This window comes from Strix aluco, chromosome 7, assembly GCF_031877795.1.
Source record: "Strix aluco isolate bStrAlu1 chromosome 7, bStrAlu1.hap1, whole genome shotgun sequence".
NCBI classification, from domain to species: Eukaryota; Metazoa; Chordata; class Aves; order Strigiformes; family Strigidae; genus Strix; species Strix aluco.
The window spans coordinates 33,772,583-33,788,789 of record NC_133937.1 but is presented as its reverse complement, the minus strand read 5'-3'; the positions used below and the strand labels follow the sequence as shown (position 1 = coordinate 33,788,789).

Genomic DNA, 16,207 nt, shown 5'->3' with positions numbered 1-16,207 from the left:
AGAGATACGGTGGAAGTGGGGCCGTATTCTTCAGTCCTTGGTGCTTCAGCCTATAGCACTGAGGTTTTGCAATTCCCACACAGTTATAGCTTTGCCTTTTTCAGGATCTGGGCCCTGCTTCTGTCCAAAGTTCTGCAGGCACTGTGGTTTGGCATTTGCAAAGTCCACGGCTGGATCCTCAGTGTGTGTACATTGGCATTTTATCCTTGAAGAGCTTGTGACAGTTTAGCTGATAGCAAAGATCGCTAATAGCGCTGGGTCCAGAAACTAGAATTCCTGATAACTAGAGATGAGGTTGCTGGTTTCTGCTACTATATAGATGTACACAGTGTAAGGTGAAGTGCCTCTTTGTGGTGGGGAAACAAAGAGTAAGATAGTGGTCCTGTAAGAAGAACTTTGAACAGCCCACTTATGGGGGGAAAAATAAGCCTATATATTTATGCTTATCATTGACATTTTTAATTGAGAAAAAGCATGGATTTGGATAGTACATGAGCAATATGCCTCACACATACAGGCAGGGAGACCTCCTGCGCAGAGTATAACTAAGTACACTGTATATGTAAATGTTGTTTCATCATTAAAACTAATTTATGATTATGGTAACTGACTGTATATGGCAAGCAAGCTGTTTAGGAGGCTATTGGTTTAACATGTTTTTTTCTTTGCACTATTTCTCTGTAGTTCATATCTGGAATGTGACATGCTCTTTGATTTTTGGAACAGGTGAAGAAGTTACAGATCTGAAGAGACAAGCTGTTGAAGAAATGATGGACAGAATTAAAAAAGGAGTTCATCTGAGACCAGTTAACCAGTCAAGCAGGCCTAAAACAAAGGTTTGGAATAAATAGCAGAGCAATAATATTAGCTAAGTACAGTAATTTACACTGAAAATAAATCAGGCTTTCTGTAAAACATTCAAAAGAATACATTTGCCTCACCTCATTTGCTTTGCTTGATTTTGAATAAAATGAATTAGAGCACCATATATCTGAAGAACAGAAAAAGAAGTGAAGCCAGCAGTAAGTAAATAGAAACCCAGTTTCTTTGACCCAGAAAGGAACTGAAAGCAAGCATGTTGTAAACAAACAGCTACTGAGAAACGAAAAGCACAGAGAGAATAACTGATTTGGTTAAAGGGGTTGATCAAGAAGTAGACTCTATTTAGCAGTATTTCTTAGCAACATTTAGCTCTAATACCTGAATGTGACTACTATAAAATATTGCTTACCATCTTCACAAAAGCGTAATCTTTCTTTATGTATAGGCTGTGATTCACAGTGTTAAGAGCAAAGACCCTTCCCTTCATCTGTATAAGAAAATGGATTGAATGTTAGCCATGTGCCTGTGCAAAGAGAGAACAGAGGAACGTAATACAACAGTACTTTACAACAACACTGTATACATGCAGTAGACCCTTGTGTGATGTCTGTTTTCAAGTACAAAGTCTGTCATGGTCCATTTCACGTGGTTTTTAACATGCGTGTGTTGTGTTATGTTTGTTTACAGCCAGAAACACCAAAGCCCTCTGAAAGTGCAATGAAAGAGTTAAAAGGGATTCTGGTAAGAAAACCTGTCATTTATATTTCAGTTTTTTCTTCTCATTGAGCTGACACGGCCTTCTGTGCAAAATAGCTGAGTATTTGAAACTTGTGTGTTAGTGTTTTGGTTTGGAGCTGTAGAGCAGTTTTGGAGTGAATCCTTTGATTCCACTTTTGACTTTGGTCTGACTGAAAGACTGGGTTTGGTCTTGCTAACAAAATTTATTTTGAAGAAGACTAACCTGTTAACTCTGCTCTGGATTTGTATGTACCTGCCACTAGAGGGGATGTTAGGGTCTGTACCTGCCACAGATCCTCTGGAAACTTTCCTAGTACTCGCAGTGGGCTCCTTAGGGAGGGAGAGGCAGCTGAATGTATCTAGTCCAAGGTAAAGCCCCTGGACTGCACCTATAGTAGCTGTAGGGTTCTCCTCTTCAACTGCTCTGAACTCCTCCTCTCTGCTGAGGCACCGAATTTCTTATTAGCGGAGATGTAGCCTAAATAGAGCAACAGCTCTCTAGTCTGTCTGCATTTATAGGTAGAAAAAAAATGATTCTGAATAGCTGTCCAAATGCCCATTTATTACTAAATAACAACACTAGGCATGTGTTTGGTCCTGCTTAGAGCAATGTGCGAAGTTTGCTCCTGTTCTGTCCTTTACTCGTATATTTCCTTGCTTATTTAACTGGCTGCTGCTTTTGCACAAGTGCTAAAATTGTATCAAGCAGTCAGAAGGAGCTGTATTTCTTGCTCGCTGACTTCTGTGACCCTGAAGCTTTTAAAGTTGAAGTGCAACTTTGGCACATCAGGTGAAATTTTGCCTTTGTAAGGTGAAATTCGATGAAATTCTGCCTGTATTGAAGCAAAATGCTTCACATCCAGTCTGCAGCAGGTACGGCTAATCATTCTAATCATCCATGATAGCACCTAAAGAGCCCTTATAAAAATAACTTCAGTGTTGTGTTGGGTGATGCAAGACAGTACAGCAAAGAGTGTAGCCACAGCCTGTGCTGTGATTTAAAATCACGAGTGTGGCACTAGTCACGTGCTAAACTTACTGTTCTCCAGTCACATGAAAGCAGGGGAAGAAGGGAAGAAATGATCTACAGAGCCACCAGACCTTAATGCTGAGCTCTAATTAGAGGGACACATAATTAAATGTGGAGGTAAATAGAAAAGGAACAAAATGCAACACGGAGATTATGTTTTAAATGGAACTCTGTAATTATAGGAATAGTTTGATATGGGTGCTCTTTGGACCAGTGAGGGTTGGACTGAACGATCCTGCTGAAGGTCCTTTCGTTTTCTAATAGCTATTTTATTTCATTGACACTGTATCACTGATAATCAGGGGAGACTTGATTATGTACTTTGGAGGGAGCAGAGGGAAACCTACAGTCACTGTACTTCTGTATCTAGCTTGTTGTTTTTGAGCCCTTCAGGATATTTGCAGTATAAGACAAACTATATAAAATCCAATTCCAGTCTATTGTTGAGACCAGTCATTATGCACAGTCAGACAGCAAACATGGGGGTGGGATGTGATGGAGTAAACATTTGTTGTTACTATGCTAATTATGCATTTCATTTAGACCTCCATATAATTGTTACAAACAAAACACATTTATATTTTGTAAATTGCAGAGTTTGAGCGACTCTGTTGCTCAAGTTGCTTTTGTACAGATCTGGAGCATTCTACTAATTAATAATGTACCTGATCAGTTAAATTTCAAAGAGTTTCCAAATAAAATATTATAATTTCTGGATGGGGATGAAAAATTAGAGTTACTTTGCTGGGATCCTGAAAGCAGGACAGCTTTTGCAACTTGCAATGCCATTTCCTTTTGTTATTTGCTATTTCTGCTTAGAAGTTATGTGTTTGTCAACAAAAGCCGTTAAGAATATGTTATTTATGTTCTGGAAGAAAGTTCTATGAGTCTGATATGTTTTGGAAAGCTGAATAAACAGGATTCCTGGGCATTCCTAAAGACAGCAAGACTCAGAGGGAGAATGAAATAGCATATCGGTCCCAAATTTTCAGTTGCATTGTAAACATTTTGGGGAAATTCTACAGTCAGGTGGGTGCTGATCCAGTAACTGTCTCCTGTCAGTTGGGAGATGCATGCAGTACACACTGTGTGTATGTTAAAATTCTTGTGGGCAAGTTTGAGAGGTTTCAGGCTTTGATTAAAGCCTTTTTTCCCCCTCACCTTAAGAAAAGTGCTGCTGGACTTGCAGCTTTGCTGATACTAAATACTAACATTGGCATAAGGCAGTAATAGCATGCAGTTCTATTTTCTATGTATAAAAAACTGTTTCAACTTGAGATCTAACTCTGTGCATAAGAGAAACCATGAAGTATGTGGACATAGGGTCAGGCTTATAGCGGATCAGCTAGATTATAGGATGCAGTAACATGCTGCAGTTGCAACTCGTACAAACTGAATTCTGCAGGTATGTGTACGCACCAGGATGCAGCAACAGAGGACCATGCTAAAATACAAAACATGGAGCAGTACAATATGGATCTTTGGCTTTTTGCTTATAAAGGTTAATTACGAGCATGATAACGCTCTAGCAGTATTTTAAGATCCTTTAAATGTTAAGGTGGAGGAAGCTGGCAGTTCTCTGCAAACATCAGAATTTGTTCATTAGTGATCCAGAGCATCCTTCTTAAGCCCAGTATCAACCCTCTAATGTGTAGGTAAGTATGGTTAATCCCTACATCAGGAAATCCAAGTAACGGAGGAATGGTGAGCCAGTCTGCAGATGCTCACTGTTGTACTAATGGAAGAGCTTCGCACGCTGGTCTAGAACTGCGGCTGCTTTTCTGCAGTTTAAACTGCAGAAAATGTTCCTACACTGTGCATGTGGGATGTTTGGCAAGGCATAATATGTCCTCAGAGAGTTTATTGTGTCTATTTCTTGCTGTAGGAAACACTGAATAAATCCACTAGTTCCCGAAGCTTGAAGTCCCTTGAAACAGACAGCAGTGAAACAGAGCTGGAACGAGTTCTGCGACGCCGGAAAGTAACCACTGACCAGGACAGTGGCAGTAAGTGCCCGGACTCCTTTGTGGTCCTCTTCCTCTGCCTGCATTAAGTGACCCTTGAAGCTTTACTTTCTCTTCCAGACCATTGCCATTTCAGCCATTACGGAGAACCCTGCTTACTCCTGCAGTGACTCACTTCCCCGTCGCACCTGTCGCTTTTCATCCCCATTTTCTCCAGGAGATGCCTCTGTCAGGATTTTCTGCACACACAGCCATGTATGCACAGGTTCCTCTGTCCTGCCTGGAGCTCAGACATTGTTAATAGTCTGAGCCTACTGTGAAAATACTCTTGAAAGTAATGGTAACCAGAGAAATGATGGTTTAGGACTAATGTTTTGAATTAACCTCTTCTGCAGAGCAAGGGTCTGCAGTTTTTAAGCGATGCCTTGCTGTCATCATCTGTGAGGAACTGTTGATGTTCTGCCTGGTTAGAAACACAGACTGTGCAAGTGTGAGTCCATGCCATAGTCGATGCAGATGTGGCTGGTTTTAATGTCACCGTATGGTTTTAGCGTGGACTTTGTAGATAGACAGTTCACCGACTACTCCTTAGTATGAGAACAGGCTTTTTTGTCACTGGGCTGGCTCTTGCTCCAGCTGCATTTCAGGCTGGGAGAGCACTGGCAAGTTGTGACTTGGTGGTTCTGTGTGGGCAGCAGGACTTACCATCCCAGAAGTTGAGGGGGTTGAGTGCATGACTGGCAATACAGCAAGCCCTGCTTGTTGTACAAGAAAGGGTTAATCTTGGCAGGGAGAGCAGAAGCTGCAAAACCAGTACTTTGATGCTCTTCATGCACTGGACGGTGTTTATTAAAATTCCATTCTGATTTCTTCAGTTAGCTTGAATTCTGCTGTGCTTACGTGTTGTTTCTAGCCCAGTCAATCTGGATAACAGAAGTGTTAAACTTTCTTTGGGTTTTAGGTCCCACTGGAATCTTGGCCACATCAGAATCAAAATCTCTGCCTGTGCTAGGTTCGGGAGCCAGTGCCGCACAAACAGCGTTGAACAAGAAAGACCTGGAGACAGAATTCAGTTCCAAAGTACCCGATTCAGGTCCTGGCTCTAACCAGCTTAAGGGTGTCACGGGCTCCAAGCCTACATTACAGTAAGTAGAATATGGATTTCTAGGTGTATATTTTAGTACCAGATCGGTTTAGCTGGTGTATTTTGAAAATGATTTAATATCAATTTTGATTAACAGGATAAATGTACAGTCTGCAGCTGTTTACCACTGACTCCTCAAATAATTTGCAGTCTCACGTAGAGGTAGAAATCAAATTCTCTGTAATAAAGTTCTTTTCCTGTAAAATCTGTGATCATTCTTCAAAAAAAAAAGTTCATCTTCTCTGCCAAGAAAAAGAACTCAAGAGTTTTTGAGGAGTAGCAAGGTTGAGGGTTTTTTCCATATCCTGAAGAGAAGAGGGATAATAGTTATATAGTTATCTCTTAATTAAAAAAAAGGTAGTTCTAGCATAATATTTTAAAAATTAGAATCATGTAAGTCATATTGATCTGTATGCAGGTGTGCAGGACAGTTTCTGTTGGTCCAAAACAAGTCCTGACTATTACTCTTAAACGTTTGTCAGTAAAAATTCTGAATTACGTTGAAATCTCAAGATTAAGATTCTTAAAAAAAAAACGATAAAATGCAGTTAGTGCTGCATTTGCACAGATGGGCAGAAGAATCTTTTGTCACAACAGATTGAAGATCCAAGGTGCCAGTTAAACATCAAAGAGTTAAACCTGCTTCAGAAATACTTATTTCAGACAGATCCCCTGGAGGATTGGTTTGTTTTACAACAATACCAAGCTCCTTTTGAAATTAGGCTGTGCACTTGCTTCAGTTCCCTTGCCAGGTTGTTTGTCAGTTTGTCACTTCAAGAAAAGGAAATAGATGAGACAAATCAGATCAGCAGAATATTGTAATCATGGCTAATTAAACCTCTGATTTCCTGCTCTATCAGTTAAAAAATACCACCAGTACCAATTCTAGCAAGTCTCCATTGCTTGGTTCAAAGGAGTAAGTCACAACAAATGAGCTGAAAATTCAGTTCACATCTATTTTTATGAACTGATACTTTCATCACTCTCCTGCAGGTACTTTTATAATTTATTTTTGAGTAGATAAAGAGCCCAATTTCTTTCCATTTGTGCTCTCAGTTTTATTTAATTCACACCAAGTTTTAAAAGCAGAATGCCTTTTCCAATCATATGTATTTTCCCCTTTTATTTCAATTAAATATCCTTAGAAGAAAGATGATCTTCATTTTATTTTAATCAGAAAGATGAAGATTTGTTCAACACTTAGACGTGAATAATGCCACTGCATTTTCTTGAACTACTACCCTGACAGAAAGGTGAGGTTGTTCCTGAAAAATACTGTGTTTGTAGTTTATGGATTTCTACAATTTTAAACAGATAACCTTAATCAGAAAATACAGCAACTCCTACCACCTTTTGTCTACCTTTATTCCACCAAACTAAGTGGAAATTGCATTCACAAGAAAGGAAATGAAATAATTGCAGGCCCCAAGGTCTCACAGAATGCTTGATGAATTGACAGTGAAAAGGATCTTGTTTTGACAGTCACAGTTGTTATGTGTTATAAAAGCATATGTGAAGCTCAATTTATTTCTCAGCTTGCCTATTCAGTGACATCCTAAAAGACATATTTCACTTTAATTTATCTGTTTAAAGCATTAACACAAATGTGGTGGGCCAGATTCCTTAGTGCTACAGGGCTTCTTTGTACTGAGTCACTGGTGTAAACCTGCCCAACTGGAAAGGCTCATTGCCGAGGATGGTTTTCCAGCGAGCGAGATGGTGCCGGGGCTCTCATACTCTTCTGCTGCTGGGCTGGCAGGGAGGAGCAGAAATAACCTAGATGCTTCATATCGTGTTAAAGTGCAATTACTTTTCTTTTTTCTCCTGGGTACTGTTTGCAGCAAAGGTTAGCAGCAGCCTCCAGACTCCAAGGTGTGTAACAGGGCTTGTTTGAAGCAGACATCAGAAGGAAGTTCATTTGTCTAACATGTCTGACAACTTGGCTCTGTAATTAGGCAGTTTTCTGGGCTTCCCTGGGTGCATCTGTACTAGCAGTTTAGTTTGGATCAGCAGAGCACTTCTGAAGCAAATTTCCCTATTGTCCCCATTTGCTATGCTTTGATTTGTATCCTGGAGTGGTCTTAGTGCATAAACTGGATCCCTGGATACATTGGATGAGTGAAACTAAACCAGAAGATGTGATCCAGCCTTTAAGGGCTGTCCCAGAGCCACGCAAGACCTAGTTCAGTGAATAACCCCCTGAAACGTGTGTTATGAGGACATCGGTGTGAAGCACAGGCTGTTTCCTCTACACGTCTGCTCCTGTTGCACCACACTATTTCCTAAAGTAGACTGTGGTCACTAAACAAACAGTACGCTGATTTGACCAGGTAGCCTAAATGACAAAGGTGTAAAAAACATTTATTGTGGCTCTTGTCCTTAGTCATACCTGAGGTAAAAGGATGGAGCAGTCTCATCAGTTGCAATTCCTTGAAATCTGACAAAGGTGTGACCTGTGTCACCTGTTTGCAGCACCCAAGCAAACCTTTTCTAGCACAGTAGAGTACTGCATGTCTCATCATCTCCAGGTGTCCCTTGCAGGGCAGTGTTGTTCCTTTTTCTTCACCTAGATTTTAGTGTACAGCTTCCTATAGAAAACCTTAGGAACAGTTGTGCATGAGATACTTCATTTTGCTGCAGCATCCATTTACTAAGTCTTGTAATCTGAAGGTGGAGACATTTAAATGCGAGCAGCCCTATTCATCATTCATGTTGAGTAACAGTTGAACACACCCGTTCTCATGAAGAAGGTCATGCCTTTGAAAAAGACCCAGTCTTGAAAATGTATCTATGAACAATACATAGACAGGAGTCAGCTCATTGACTGGATCCTCCCCAACCCCAAATCAATGTCATTCTAACCTAAATATGCACAGGGTAAGGAATTTCAGTCTTTGGTTGTAGGATTCCACCCCTAATGTGGTTACTCCTGTGGGTAAGTGTTACCAAAACACTGACCTCCAGCTGAATCAGCTGGGCCACTGGCGTGAGTTGCCAGAGGAGGGATTGTGGAAAAGGTCTGTAACATCGACAAATACAGATTGTGTCTTAAATTTTCCTGTAATCAAACTTCAGAAGAAAAATTTGGGTTTTGAAGCACTAGGTGAGGTGTTACTCCAGTGCAGGAGGTTGTTAGATGAAGGTCCTGAAGCCATTAAGCAGATGATTTGGAATGTGTCAAGTTTTGCTGAGGTGGTGCTGAGGGGGAAGACATCAATAATGTGTGTCCTATAAAGAAATTAAGGTCTTACCTCAGTATTCAGGTAACTTCCTCTGCAAATCTCTTCCCAAATGTTTAACCCAGCGTGAGTTAATTCTGTGACAATTGCTTCGAAGAGAATAGGTGACAATTTAGTTCCCTTGGGAGCAAAGAGAATTCCTGTGACTCCCTGCAGTGTGTAGACACAGAAGGAAAAGGTGTGTCTGGCTCTGCCCCTGGGTTTTTTGGTGTGGTGGTTTTTTTTTTTTTTCCAGCACTTTGTAAACATTTTGTTTCTGGGAAGCAGAATTCTCCGCTAACAGAGTGAACCACAGAGAGGGTTAGTCTTAATCTGATGATTTTATACAATTAAAGGATTTGTCCTCCTTCTCCTGGCTGTAATCTTAGTACCCCTGAATCATCTACCAGCTCTGCAGGAAGCAGCTCAGCCTCAGCTAGACAGAACTGCAAAGGTTTTCCAGTGCAGCTTGAACATGGGCAATTTAGTCTGAACAACAAATGAAGAAAACAATGGGATGTTCTGGAAGTTTGAGGTGTCCTCAATTTTAACAGTTTTAAAAGCTACTGTCCCACATTTTTCTTAGAGTGTACTTTTTGTGTGCTCTCCCAATGCAGGTAGAAGCTCTCCAAGATTCTTCATTTAAATGAATTTGCCAGTCTTGAGCATTTTCAAAGAAACACCTAAAAATGGGCACAGTTTCCATACTAAAACTTGTCTGCAGTTCCGTTCTGCTCACTGCTATGCTGACCACCTTTCTACTCAGTTAGCTTTAGCAGGGGCATTCCTGAAATGGAGAAGGTTTCTTGCACTTTTTTCACAGATGTCTGGTGTTACAGATCGTACTGGTGCTATCAGAGGAGGAAACCAACAGACTAATTCACTACTGTCACTGTTTGTATTCCCTGTGATTTCCTTTTGACAAATACTGTAGTGTGATGGAATTTTTTGTTCGTTGAAGACTTTCAAGACTTGGAATTGGTGTATTTTTTACTTATTGTTCGGTATTAGCCTTTGGTCCTGTCTGTTGTGTTCCTCTGCCTTGTTAAGAGTTCTGAAATATTTAACAAACGCACCTGCAGTTTGGTTTTTATCCTCAATAGAATTTTTTGACTGAGGATAAAACTGACTCACCTCTTGTGGTCTGGCACGCATCAGACAGACCGCAGTGGCACTTCACCGAGCTGAGACCTGCTCTCCTGTACAGCCTGACACTGTGGGCTGTTCAGTCCAGGTCAGGCATGGGACAGCTGAGCTGCTGTTGTTTGGCAAATCCTCCTAGTGTGGTAGTTTGGAAAGGACACAGAGATTGGAGTACGAGCTTTATTGCACGAGTGACGTTTGTCCTCAGTTGTGGGGATCTTGCAGGAAGATGGGAGTGCTGGGGTCAGGGTGGGTGGTAGTTAGGCAAATAGCAAGCTATAGTTGACCTGCAGGCACGGTTTTAAAGTGTTATAAAGAAACAACTGGTGGTGAGCAACTGCCAAATTATCTTAATGCTTCAAATCTCATCTTTTGGGGAGTAACAAATAGCACCGGTTGAGTTTTATTTTGGCTTTGAAAGCAATTTTGCTTTGAATACAGATGACAGCTATTTCAGCATTCTAGATTAGGGAGCTCACTGAAAAACCAAGTATACTAATTGGATGCCACATTAAGGTTGGCTTTTGTAGCAGAAATGACTTCATTCACACCATCGCAGATTCCAAGTAGAGCATCTACATGGAGTCTCCCATGCTTCTACTATGAACTTGCAAAACCAGTCTTTGCTGGAATAGATTTTTGCCAGTATTTTCTAAATATGCTGTAAAAACCATGGATTTTCCTACAGTGTTTTCCTTGAATGGTTTCCTTTAGCCTTCTGCTTTTACATATAGTTAGAAAATTGGATGGGACTTAATCCAATAAAATTTTCCGTTATACTTACATAAAATTCTGGTTTCTTGTGGAAACATATTATAGTGGTTTCATGAATAGAGCAATAAGCAAGGTTAAATAATATCAGGATTATAATACTAACCAGAGGAAACAAAGAAAATCCAAGTCTCAGTTGACAATCCAATCCTTAGTTTGTCCTTTCGTACTCCTACCGTAAATTATTTACAAAGGGCACAGCAGTACTAGTTCACAGACGGCCCGTCAGGCGTAACCCTTTTTTTTTTTTTTTACACCTTCTGTAGCTTCTGTAACTATATAAATAGAATGTATTGCTTTTGATACTCTTACATCAGAAATAGTCCTCTGTACTGCGTGGGATTTTGCATATCCCATACAATTAATCTAAAATGCATTTATCATCTAAATCTGGATTTCACAGTACAGGTTTTATGTGTTTAGTCATTAAAATATATGCAGATTTACAAACAATTATGTATGAATGAGTACAATAGAACTAGGTTCTTAATTTCTGGCTTAAATATATAGTTGGACAAATAACAAGAATACTGATAACAACATTAACAATATTAATGAGGAAAGAGCGTTGCATAGAACTAAATGCAAATACCTTGGCTGGACAAATTTGTAATTGTTCAAAACGGTGGCTAACTGTATCTGTACTAATTGCTTTTCCCAGCTTTATTTGTAGCAGTAAAAACTGTTTTTTGAAAGGGACCACCAAAATTATGTTCATTCTTTCACTGAAACTTTATTATGCCTGCATTTTGCTCTTGACAAATTATTGAAAATGAACTATGAATACCTGATAAATAGGGTTAATAATTTTTAACAATACCTCAGCTGTAACAGCAGCACTGTCAGGCTGGTGCTGCAGCAGTGTAAAGGATTTGAAGAAGGGAATGCTAGTACAACGAAGTCTGAATAGTAATTCTTATTTTTATGCTTGAAACGCTGATTTAATCACTGGTTTTCTCCATTAAACTACTTTATATCGACATCTTTCATTTTTCTGTCCTTTGAAGGTGGTAAATATGATTGCCATTTTATCCATTTTTGTTATAAATGAAACAGACTTCAGAGCGTTTGGCTGTGCATCAGTTGTTGGAATGCTGCCATACACTAATGCAGACTCCCCACTGTGAGCCCAGTGAAGAATTATACTTTGATTCACCAGATTGTATTAAATAGTCCAGCTGTTGGGATTTGAAAGATAGTTACCTCCAAAGTGAAATAAAAATGAACTTGGCATTTATGGCTTTGACCATTTTTATAGTGTTGGGCAATCAGCTTTTCAGAGGTAGCACTTTTTAAAATAACCCTCTTCTGGTTACAGTGCTTTAAAAAGTTTAATTTGCTGTAACATTCAAAATACCCCACCTTGTATTTTCTGGAATGATTGGCAACTTTTGCATAAAATAAGCATTATTTTCCTTATGAAATCACTAGCTTCTGATGATAATCAAATGAGTCTGAAACTGTATCCATTAGCACCAATTTCTGCATTAATTAACTTATACCAAAGTTCTAATGTTAGAGACAATTCTTGTAATTAAAGCTTGAACATGGAATTTCATTTGCTCTATCCAGTGCTTCAATAGCAAGCTGAGTAAATTCTTTCTGAAATGGAAAGTGCAACAACTGTTGTTTCTGTGGTTATTTATTTGGTTTTAACCTGTATGTTTACACTCTCCCTGTCAGGTGGGAGCCAGTACATTCTCCGCCCCATGCTCTAATTGTTGAGTGGGGTGACCTCTTTTTTCTTTGTCATTTTCTCTAGGACAAAGACTGTCACAATAAAGGGCAGTTCATAGCAGATGGATCCAGTAGCTGAATTTCTTTCTCTAGCCTCCAGTTGATTCTACTTTTTCCTTTCAAGGGTGTTATCTTAGCAGTATGGAAGGCTGTTCCTCATGACTAAGCATGAAAAATTCACAAAAAAAAAAAAAAAAGGCTCTGGACTAGCCAATGCAGTTTCACTCAGCAGCTCTCCAGTTTGGCTGCCCAGGAGAGTGGAGCCACGCTCCCACTGGCGCATGTAGGACCTTCCTGCACGAAGGGTCTTTGGTGGTTGTAGCCATGTCGGTGTGGAGATCTGTAGGGTGCTTAGGCCGTTGTGTAAGGCCCCCACCTAAGCCTGCCTGCGTGGCCACCTGCTCTAAGCCTGCCTGGTCACACACCCTGGGCCGTGCGGGAAGCCTGGTGGTGGAGGTGTGAGCCTGGGCCTGCAAGCTGCCCGCCTGCCCATGCAGCAGTGTTGGGCCACTTGCTCAGGTCGTGCTTTCCCAGTGTTTGTCTTGTTCTCTGCTAGTGCATTCTAGTTAATCTGAGGATTTGCCTACACGTTTTCAACACTAGGACAAAGCTTTTGAATATAGACAAGTGCTTTTAGTGTTTATAGCGTGATGCCAGCCTCGACAAATAACCCTGGTGTCTCTGACCTTTCCTTCCTCTCTCCCTGCTCAGAGGGCTTTTTATCTGCAAGAATCCCTGCACTGCAGGCAATCAAGACATAACCCCATTTCTGCGGTGCAGAATGTAGGTTTAACGCCCTCTGTATTTCAGCAAATCCAGCAGGTGAATTTTCAGGAATCATTTGCGCTTGCTCCCCGCGAGACCACGAGCAGCCTGGTGGTGCCGGGCCACGGCGGCAAATCTGGTTGCGCTGCGTCTCCCTGGCTGCCCCAGGGCAGAGCGGGTGCAGCGAGGGCCCCGCACAGGCTGCTGCGGACTGGGGGTGTGGAGAGGCAGCCATGTTCTCCTCCCAGGCTGCAGGACCCCTGCACGAACTGGTGGCGTGTTCTCTGTCTGCAACTGCTCTGTTGAACATGGGGGAACCTAAATCCAGCTCCGAGATGAGCAGAGAGTAAATAAATTCTTGAGGCTATCTTTAAACTGATTCTTTCATAGTCTAAGGATTTTTTCAGTGCTTTGAGAGTTCATTTTTCCTGTTAAGTATCTTCCACAGCCAGTTTAACAAATGGTTCAGGAGGGGTAATGTGACTGTTGCATTTTGTGCGCTACTATCTGTATGTAACAGCTGTTAAATCTATAAATCTATTTACTAGTTTAGTAGACCTGTCCTGGTCATACGTGCTACTAATAATAGAAATGCTTTTCTGTATATTTATGGCCTTTCTCCTAAATATGTGAACTGTTACCTTATTCATATATTTATTCTTTCTCCTTTAGATCAACTAGTCATACAGAACTTACAAGAAAAGCTTCCAGCAGTGAAAAAGACACAGAATCTGTTGTAGTTTTAGATCCCGTTTCCACCAGTGGGGATCAGAGGTCTGAAAACACGCTGAATCAGAACAAAATGAAAGAAGAAAAAAGCAAGCCGCTGCATAAAGAAACTAATGTTGAAAAAATAAAAGAAACAGACAGTTCTAACTGTTAATTGTTATTCTGAAAGGCTGTAACTTTTGGGAATCATTATCTGGACATGTAAATTGCTTAGGTGTGTTACTAGGGGCTACGGTCTGTACTCCACAAACAGTTTTCAATAACATAGATTGAAATAGTCTTTTGTATGCAGTTTTGTTACATGCATTAAAGTGTTCAATAACTATGTATCACTCAAAATCCCTTTCGCATTTTAATTTTGCAGGTATGGTTATTATTTTCCTAGATAGTGTCAGTTACCTTTACTTTAAAACTGTATTTGAAAAGGCTTTTTTTAACTGTTCTTTTACTGAGCAGATGCCTTGTTGAAGGTCCATTCTAAAGCTTGCCAGAAGCCCCTTGCATCCCTCTTTGAATTGGACAGGTTTGGGTTAGACCCTAGGAAGGTGATTACACACACATCAGCTTTAGTATGGGGGATATTACTAATTATTAAAAAAATCAGTGTTTAGGCACATTGCTTTAAAAATATTTTGATATCTACTTAAACCATGACCTTGTAGGTCTCCTCACTGCTGTCTCCACACACGCTCTTTGGAGGAAATGAAAAGCACAAGCAGATTCCCCGGTGGACAGCTAGCCCAGAGGCTGAAAAGCAGAGGCAGTGCAGCACGTCATTTTGGTACCAGGACTTTTGGTAACAGCATCCAAAGTCAGAAGTTTGTGGGTTGAGATTGGAGCTCTCATTTGGATGAAAAGCTTTTCAAAGCAGGACTGGTAAGTCCTGGGTTTTGTTTCAGTGTTACATAGCAAAGTTTGGAACTGCTGCAACAGGAGTTTGCATTTAGTGCTGAAAAAAAAAACCACTTACCCTAGGCTCCTGTGAGTGTGGACTACATTTGGGATTCAGTCATTCTAGGATTGCAAGTTATTTGGAATCAGCATTTTGAGAACTCCCAGCTGAAAGCTCGCAGCACTAACAAATGAGCCTTTGCTTTGAACCTGGTACACGCTGGTGGCATTAATTTCTTTACTAGGTAACATTTTAGATGTCTGTATTTGATAACACAAATCCCAGTTTCCCTCAGCCCTTATTTCCTGTGAAGACTGAGATAGGTACAGAATTGATTTGCTCCACTGCCAATTCACATTCCATTGTAGTCTCTTTTTAAATTCAACACGGTTATCTCATTCTTTTATAACGAACAAGCAAATGTAATCAGGGATTTGCCTAAGATTGGTGTAACTGAAATTGGGTGGTCAAGTACTTGAATGCACTTGGATTATTTTTTATTTAATTATTTGAAACAGTGATAGTATTGAAGGATGAATGTTCTGAGTTTGTTGGTTTGGCTCTGCATGCAACTGTCTGGTGCTTTTCCTAAAAATAAAATGATAGTAACGAGTGTGGTAGTTTCACATCTTTTTTGGTGTTTTTTGCATGTTTGCTAAGAAAATCTTGGACTTGATCTAATTACTGAACTACATATAATTCCTAAACTTGGGGAAATTTGTCTCTCATTGGTATCTTCATTTCTGGGGGGCAGTTGGCTCTGGTGGTTAATTTTTCACTTAGGTATCTGTTACTCTGAATTTAAAATGCAACATTTTATGTGTGTGTTTTTCCTCCAATTATTGCTGCTGTATTATACATTCAAATTTTCAAATTATACAAAACCCCGAAGTTTTTTAAGAAGTATTTCCTTTACTTAAACTGTTTGTTACCTAGGACATAAATTATTTATTTATCTTTTCACTGTTACTTATTAAAAAGACTCCTGACAAGTTTCCCAGACCTTGTGAGATTGACTTGTTCTTCCCTGCCTCGGAGTGAAGCAGGCTTCCTAGGGATGCCAATTACAGCTTTGTGCCCTACATTTGGGGTTTGCACTGGTGCGATTGTATTGATAGAGCTAGAACTGGAGCAAAGTTTCCCTTGTAGGCCAGAGCTAAGCGCAGCATTGAGGGGGTGTGGGGGGATGGAGCAGCATAACAGTCAAGGCCTTTGTTTTTTGTAAAATGTGGGTTTTTTACTGTTTGTCAATAG

The 16,207-nt window shown here is 40.3% G+C and overlaps 1 protein-coding gene across 1 annotated transcript in view; it reads left to right on the top strand.

Moving 5' to 3' along the window:
- SHTN1 (shootin 1) overlaps window positions 1-15,566 on the top strand; it is a 67,360-nt gene extending 51,794 nt beyond the window's left edge. Inside the window, exons 13-17 of the mRNA XM_074831370.1 lie at window positions 727-836; window positions 1,510-1,563; window positions 4,476-4,596; window positions 5,516-5,699; window positions 14,005-15,566. Of these exons, the coding sequence (XP_074687471.1) occupies window positions 727-836; window positions 1,510-1,563; window positions 4,476-4,596; window positions 5,516-5,699; window positions 14,005-14,215 (680 nt within the window). The 3' untranslated portion in view covers window positions 14,216-15,566. The remainder of the gene's footprint in view (window positions 1-726; window positions 837-1,509; window positions 1,564-4,475; window positions 4,597-5,515; window positions 5,700-14,004) is intronic.
- Window positions 15,567-16,207: the final 641 nt, after the last annotated feature.